At 38.9% G+C, this 8351-nt stretch overlaps 1 protein-coding gene across 1 annotated transcript in view; it reads left to right on the top strand.

Annotated features, from left to right (window-relative positions):
- neurod6b (neuronal differentiation 6b) overlaps positions 1–1537 on the top strand; it is a 2162-nt gene extending 625 nt beyond the window's left edge. The window contains exon 2 of the mRNA XM_036556513.1: positions 424–1537. Within this exon, the coding sequence (XP_036412406.1) occupies positions 429–1340 (912 nt within the window). The 5' untranslated portion in view covers positions 424–428 and the 3' untranslated portion in view covers positions 1341–1537. The remainder of the gene's footprint in view (positions 1–423) is intronic.
- Positions 1538–8351: the final 6814 nt, after the last annotated feature.

The following is an 8351-nucleotide window of genomic DNA, read 5'->3' as shown; positions in this document are numbered from 1 at the left end:
TAAATGTTCTAAAGGTTGGTTGGGACATTCAGTTCTATCTATCAATCTATCTATCTATCTATATCTATCTATTTATATATATATATATATATATATATATATATATATATATATATAATCCTCACCTCATGTGGAGGTTCTTCATCAAACTTTAAAAAGGTTCTTCAAGTGTGGTTCTTCTATGGAATCACTCTAATGACAGACAGATAAAGACAGTCAGATAGATAGAATAGACAGACAGACAGACAGACAGACAGACAGATCGACAGACAGATAGATAGATAGATAGATAGATAGACAGATCAAAGTGAAGGACTGTATACATATTAAGTACCTTGTAGATTCTAGAGACTTTACATTGTTGTTGTTCATTGTTATTATTTTGTTGTTGTTGTTGTTGTTGTTGTGGTGGTGGTGATGTAGGAACGATGCTAACCGTCCCGTTTGAAGAAGCGCACGCCACGCGCGAGCTCAGGTTCGGCGCGTCCAACGTGGGGTCAAAAGAGACAACGGAGGAAGAGGAGGAGGATGAAGAGGAGCGGGACGGGAGGAGAGGACCACGCCGGAGGAGAGGAGGAGGAACTGGAGGAGGAGGAGCAGGGGGGTCTGGCTGTACAGAGCGGTCGCGCGCGCGGCGTCAGGAGGCGAACGCGCGTGAGCGCACGCGCATGCACGGCCTGAACGACGCGCTGGAGAGCCTGCGGCGCGTGGTGCCGTGCCACTCCAAGACGCAGAAGCTGTCCAAGATCGAGACGCTGCGCTTGGCCAGGAACTACATCCGGGCCCTGTCGGAGACGCTGCGCGCAGGCACGCGGCCCGACTTGCTGGCGTTCGCACGCACGCTCTGCGCGGGCCTCTCGCAGCCCACCACCAACCTGGTGGCGGGGTGCCTGCAGCTCAACGCCGCGCGCTTCCTCGCGGACCACGGCGGCGGAGCAGGAGCAGGAGAGGCGCACTATGACTCGGCCTACGGGGCCACGCCCATAGGCCACGCCCACCACGCAGGAAGCAGTACCGGTAGCGTGGACAGCGCCAAGCCGCTTCGACCCTACGGCTACTGCTCCTCGTCTGCTTACGAGCACGGGGGCGGCTACGAGCTGAGCAGCTGCGGCCCGAGACTCGAGCCCCCCCTCAGCTACGACGGCATCTTCTCGTTCAGGACGCGCGAGCACGAGGCCGCAACGGCGGCAGCAGCGGCGGCAGCTGCGGCGGCGGCGGCAGCGCGCGCCAAAGACTCTCAGTACACGCACAGCGGCGCGCTCACGCACTTTCCCTACGAGCTGCACCTGCACCAGACCTTCCAGAGCCAGGACGAGCTCAACACGGGCTTCCACAGCTGAACCGAGAGCACCTGGAACAGTTTACAGTTAAATGGAGAAATAATCGAATATTTCTTCATTAATCATCAGATTTAACGGTCAAAAAGAGACAATGTGGAAAACACTGTTTGACCAGTTAAAGAGTGAAACTTTAAACATATAAACACAGATAAAATGGACAAATGCAGTGGAAAGTGGAAAATACAGTTTTCGCAGAAAAGAAAAAAACATTACGAATATCACGATTAAAAAAACGAATATTTTCCTTGCAGTTTTAACAGTTAAAGAAGGAAACATTTCTTCAAAACTCACAGTTAATAAAACTCTCCCATATAGGCTTTTTTCCATATAGACTTTAAATGAAATGAAATGTTGTGGAAATCCCTCATTCAGTTCCACTCCAATAAACCTAATCTGATTTAAACTATCATAAAATAAGCATTTCACCTCATTTCCTTTCTTTTTTATTAATGTAAGCCTGTTTATTCATACTGGTTATTTATGATTTTTATTTATAAAAAGAGGAACAGAATTTCAGAGCCTGCTGAGTTTGTTGATGATATTTATCTGAACCCAATCAGCAATAAAGGGAATAAATCAGGAGCTATGCAACGCAGAGTGTCCTTCATATGGATTAAACACATGTAAATATGACTGGAGGATGTAAGATGTGGTTTAATATGTAAACAGACACAATCAGGACCGTTTCGGAATGAAGTGTGACGGTGGAGACGGTTTATCTGAGTCGATCAGAATCAGAGGATTTTAACTGAACTATTTAATAATGAATCAATTTGTCGATCTTCTTGAAGTTAAAGCCCTCAGAGTGAATGACGTGTGCGTGCGTGTGCGTGTGTGTGTATGTATGTGTGTGTGTGTGTGTGTGTGTGGAGAAAACTACTGCATTTGTATTTAAACCACCACCAGAATAAATCTCCAATATAATCTATTGAGTTATGTTGTACTTTTGGATTTATTTTCAGTATTTTAACTTCGATTACATAATAAGAGTCACTTTGCTGAGATCTAATAAAGGCAATGTGGGCGAAAAAACATTATACATTCACATTGTGCTTTCAGGCTGCATTCAACTTGTTTTTTTTCCTCTTTCCTCTTTCCTCTTATTTTTTTGTAAATCTTCTTAAGTAAGTGAGTTCTGTTTTTTACAGTGAACATTTATGGGTTTAAAAGGGAAAAAACTTCAATGTGTTGTATGTTATATTTGAACATACACACACACACACTCACACTCACACACACACATATATATATATAAAATTATTATATATATATATATATATAATTTTTTTAATAATTAAACAATTGTGCATTTTTACAATTATAATTTAAGACTAACTCGAGGTCAATACAGCACCATCTGTTTACAGTAAAATACATTTTAATCTCACTGTTTAACACTTCTACAACCAAATTAGTAATTATTACTATTAATTGATCTAATAAATCGCCTGTATTGTAGATGTGTGTTGTGTTCAGTGGAATTAATCGGACTGACTGAGTTCTTCTTTTGAGCTGGACACGAAAAATAATCAACAAATCAATTAGAGATTTTTGGAATTTAGCCTTTATTTATTTATATTTCATTCTGAGAGCTTCAGCACTTGCACAATAAATTCAATATCCAACATAGATAATAATAATAATAATAATAATAATAATAATAATAATACCAACAAAAGGGAATGAGAATTATTATTTTGCCCTTTATTTTTATTTACTTCACCAATCCTGCAGTATAAGCGAGGCCAGTACAAGTGAAATGATGGCAGATCAAAATCTGTTTTTTAATTTTTAACATCTAAATCTTATTTAACATCTTAATTTAACATTTATTCTAAAACATCGCTTACAACCTCACATATTTACTTATTTATCTATTTTTGATCTATTTATTCATTTTGATTTCGCGCGCGTGCGACTGTTAATGATATAATACGCAGAATTCACGGTTAAAAGATAATTTTACTCAAAGCGTTTACAGACGCTGCTCAACATTATTTTAAAATCCTTTTTTGTTCGCCTTAAATTCATTTATGACATCATTACATCCTCATGTCTTCGATCAGCGATAAAAGCACCTCATTAAAGTGAACAGACGATGTCCGTGAAAACTCCGCATTAAAGAAGATACAAATTACAAGAAAGAAACATTTACAACTTGTTTCCCTTTTTCATTTATCCATTTTTTTTACTTTTTGTGCCGTCCATTTTTTAAAGAGACTGAAAATCTACATGAGTAAAACGTTATCTCGTACTATTTATTATAATAGTAAACAGAGTCCAGTCAAATACAGACCTAAACATCACCTTAGAGGAACAAGTGTCAGTGAGTGTCCAGTTAAAAAAGCATAAGCTCAGATCCAGCAGGCCATGACTGTCTAGGTGCTGACAACCAAATAAATAAATAAATAAATAAATAAATAAATAAATAAATAGGCAAATAGATAGGACAGACACATTGTAATAAACTGGTCAATAAAAGTCTGAAAATCATAACAGTGGAAGTTGCTAATATAATGCAGTGAACTGACCTTAAATATAAAATAAACACAAACCTTAAACACAGCCTGCTGTTAAAAACTGATCCAAACAGCGACTCTAATAATTTACTTACAGGCATTTCTAGTTTTCATTAAAATCCATTACAGCAGTCTGACTGTCTTTGTCTTTGGGGGGATATAATGAGATTTGAACCAGCCATGTCTCTGCAGTGGTTCAGTTAGTGGTGGGCTCTGCCATGACTCTCTGCAGTGGGCATAGTGCCATGTGTCTGAGGGTGATGCCAGGATGTGTGTGTGTGTGTGTTTGTGCCTCTGAAGGAGCTGCAAGTCCTTTAACACACATCCCCTCTCTGCTCCTCTTCAGCTGAAAGAGAGAGAGAGACAGAGACAGACAGAGAGAGAGAGTCTAGGGGGGCTGGTGGAGTTGGTAGCTGTCCACGGGTCTTTTTCCTTGGTCTGGAGGTTAAAGTGATAGTTTATCCAAATGTCAAATTGTCAAATTTACACAATTTTCCTCTTATCCCAAATGTAGTCAATCAGCCAAAACAAAGTGTAAGAGATTAATGTAGCTAACAAGTAATGGAAGCGTATAGCTTCTACATTACAGACACTATATGGCCAGAAGTATAAGTATAACGCACCTCCTAATTATTGAGTTCAGGTGTTTCAGCCACACCCACTACTAACAGGTGGATAAAATCAAGAACTACATCTCTATAGACAAAAACTGGTATTAAAATTGGTCATAGTGATGAGATCAGTGACGTTTAAACATGGCACTGTCATGACACTTCACTATCTGTCAGTCTGACACACAAATCTAGGTTTGGCGGATGCCATGAGAACACTATCCACCGGACTCCATAATGCCTACAGTAAAGTTTGGTGGGGGTGGGATAATCATCTCGGGCTGTTTGTCAGCATTTGGGCCCCTTTAGTTCCAGTGAAGGGTAATGTTAATGCTACAGTATACAAAGACATTTATATGCTTCCAACAGTTTGGGAAAGACCCTTTCCTGTTCCAGCATGACTGTACTCCAGTGCACAAAGTGAGTTCCATAACGACATGGTTTGACCAGTTTGACGTGGAGGAACTCCAGTGGCCTCCACAGAGCCCTGACCTCAACCCCACTGAACACCTATAGCATGATTCGGGACGTCGATTGTGAATCAGGCCTTCTCGTCTAACATCATTGCCTGACCTCACAAGTGCTCTTTTGACTGAATAAGCAGAAATTCCCACATACACACTCCAAAATCTTGTAGAAAGCCTTCTCAGAAGAGTGGATACTGTTATAGCCAGAAAAAGGGTGGCCAACTCCATATTAATGCACATAGTTTCTGAATGGGATGTCCAACAAGCTCTTATGGGTGTTATGGTCAGGTGTCTACATACCTTTGGTTATATAGTGTATTTTGCATCATACAAACAAATTGCATTACTTATTGTTATTTACAAAATAGACAAAAGTACACAGCATAGTTAAAACACTAGTAACAGCCACCTTGAAGGCTGAATTCTGTCTGTACTTTGTCTGTTTTTATAGTTAACACAAGCCAAATTAACAAGTCTGTGTGATGACTTAACAAACCAATGCAGTTTAATGCAAGTGTGTGGTATGATTTAGTCATGTCGTTCGAACGTGGCTAAACTTGTGGCTATACATTTCAATTGCTTGTTAGCTACATTAGCCTTGTAGCTCAAATGCAAAACTAAAGATGGAAACTTCAGACACCAAAGTTGTCTTTACTTAATGACTACATGTGCAGTAAGGAGGAAACGTGGTTAATTTGATTGTTGGTGAAATCTTCGCTTTAATGTTTCTCTCTCTCTCTCTCTCTCTCTCTCTCTCTCTCTCTCTCTCACTCACTCTCTCTCTCTCTGTCACTCATTACATGAAGGGAAAGTTGAAGAGAGCATATGGCCACATGGGAGGAAGAGGTGAGAGAAAAAAAAAAAAACAGCAAATTCAGTACGTGCACTGAAAAAGCTCATTCTTATATGTCTCTCTATATATGTGCTACTAAGCAACACAGTACAGTACAGCTAAGCTTAATACATAATACATGTAGCATATAAGCACATACTGTACATATGCACAGCAATTATTCAAATGGAAACAATTAACAGTGATGCATAATGTGTTGACACAGTGTTAATAAAGTTATTAAATATAAATTAAACCTATTATCCGTTAAGGAGAAGTAACAATATAAGCAAAAATCAAGACAGAACTCTTTATTCACATATACAGGTGCTAAGCAACAGCTATACTAGACCACTACTAATGCACACATAATTAATTTGTCTTTAACATTAGATGTTCTAATATGATAAAGATCTGTTGTAATACTACAAGACTTTCTGCAGGATTTGTAGGATAATTTATAGTAAAATCAGATAATTAAGTTTACTGTAAGATAGTACACAAGTACTATAGATTACTGTAAGACAGTCATACAGGAATATTACACAAACATGAACGTATTACAGACTACTGTAGGTTTATACTGCACTACAGAATTCATACTTTCTTATTACAGAAATGTTGTAGCATTGTATGCAAAGGTTTGGGCACCCTGGGCTTATTTGCTGAATATAACATATTGTTACAAAGGTTATGGCTTATTTAATATTTTATGTTTTATTTTTCCAACATGTTAAACTCAGCAAGCAAATTGAAATTGAGCACTAAAATATGCAGAAAATGCCGTATTTAAGTTTGTTCCCTGCAGGGGATGTGTTAACTTATAAAATCAACAAAACATATTGCTCATATCTCCAAAAAAGGTAAATTTACAGGACAAGGAAAAACATTCTTAACTTATAATGGAAGTAATTGGAAAATTTATATATATATATATATACATATATATATATTTTTTTTTTAATAGTAATTTGGGACGATTGTTGGTCCATTCGTTACAAAATTTTGACACAACATAAAGGACAATGGCCTTTTTCAAATTATGTCAAACAAATTAAAAACAACAAAAGTGGACATATGAGGTTTTGCTCTGACAGCAATGATATAATCAAATGTTTGTGCACTACTGTGGCAGAACACAAAGATAAATTCCTATACGCGCACAAGGTAAACAAACCTGATTCCAATTTAGTGTGAGTTCTGCCAATGACAGTATTTGCCATTTGAGTTTTGCATTAAATTCCATTGACCCAACCATGCTGCACCTACAAATTCATTCTTTAGCAAGTGTTGCTAGGTTGGACAAGCTTTATGCAACACTGGCAAAAATCCCTTTAAAAATGAGAAAATTGTAGTGCACAACTAAAATATGTACATTTAGAGTCCACTATTAATTTTGAATGATATTTATTTTGCATGTTGTGTTAATGGTCACACTATTAGGACAGACTGATGTATTTTTGTTGTGTATCTGAGCTAACATTAGCATGGTGGCAAATTTGTTGTCATTTTCAACTTGCTTACGGTTTTTGTTAGTTGGAGTTTGGTAGCATATCATTTTAACCTGTAAACTCAAGCTCATGCAGCGACTCTAACTAAAACCCGTATCAGTTGGATGTAAATATTTTGTTTTTCATATTTTGACAGAGTTGGATAATTTCTTATTAGGTTAAATGGGTTTTTATCTTTGTTCTGTAAAGCTTGTCCAACCTAGCAACAGTAGTATAACTCATTTGTGGACAGAGCATGAAAAAGTAAACTGGTGTCCTATAGTGGACAAACTGAAAATGTCCAAAACTGGTCAATACTATATGAACTGCTGTCGTCCCAAGCAGCATTTTGTGGGTAAAAAAGAACAGAATCCCTCTAAGGGATCAGCTAAAATAAATAGCCTGTTAATATCAATCTGGGTGATTAAAAGTGAAAAATGTTCTGCCCTCATAATGGTGATTTAGTGCTTTGGATCTCCTTTGGCTGCATCCGTGAATAATGGTTGTGGGGAAAAAATGGGCACTTTTTTGTCACGTCGTCAACCCTCCCCAAAATTTCCAGCCCTTCCTGGGCCACAGATGGCTTGGGACGTGAAAATCTCCCCATTAAATTCCTAATAATCATTTCTCCTGTGGAATGGGGAGAGTGTGGGAGTGAGGGAGAGAAAGTAGGGGGGTGATTTGGTGTTTTAATTAGATGGCTTTAAGGAGCCGAGGTGGTGTGGAAGCAGTGCATCGTGGGACAGGGAGGCCTCAGAATGTCACCACAGCAGCAGCCGGCGGCTCATTTGCATGGCAGATTTGGGGTCGGCTTGGCAGCAGGCCTGAGAACAGCGGAGGAACTTCAGAAGCCGAGGCTGTAGGGTCTGGCTGCACTAGAGCAGGTGGGAGGGGACACTGGTGGGAGGCTATGGGAGGTTAATACAGGGGAAAATATCCAAAACATGTAGGAAGTATTGGGGCTATTCCACCAAATTAATTCAAACTGCAGACCCACAGTAAAAGATTAAAAAACAACTAAATATTAAGACTTTAAATATTTAACTATAGCTCATTAAATATAACATATCGCTGCTCTCAGAAGAAAAGCTC

The sequence above is a fragment of the Colossoma macropomum genome, unplaced genomic scaffold (assembly GCF_904425465.1).
Source record: "Colossoma macropomum unplaced genomic scaffold, Colossoma_macropomum, whole genome shotgun sequence".
NCBI classification, from domain to species: domain Eukaryota; kingdom Metazoa; phylum Chordata; class Actinopteri; order Characiformes; family Serrasalmidae; genus Colossoma; species Colossoma macropomum.
The sequence above is the reverse complement of the archived record's forward strand: the minus strand, read 5'-3'. Positions and strand labels throughout refer to the sequence as shown.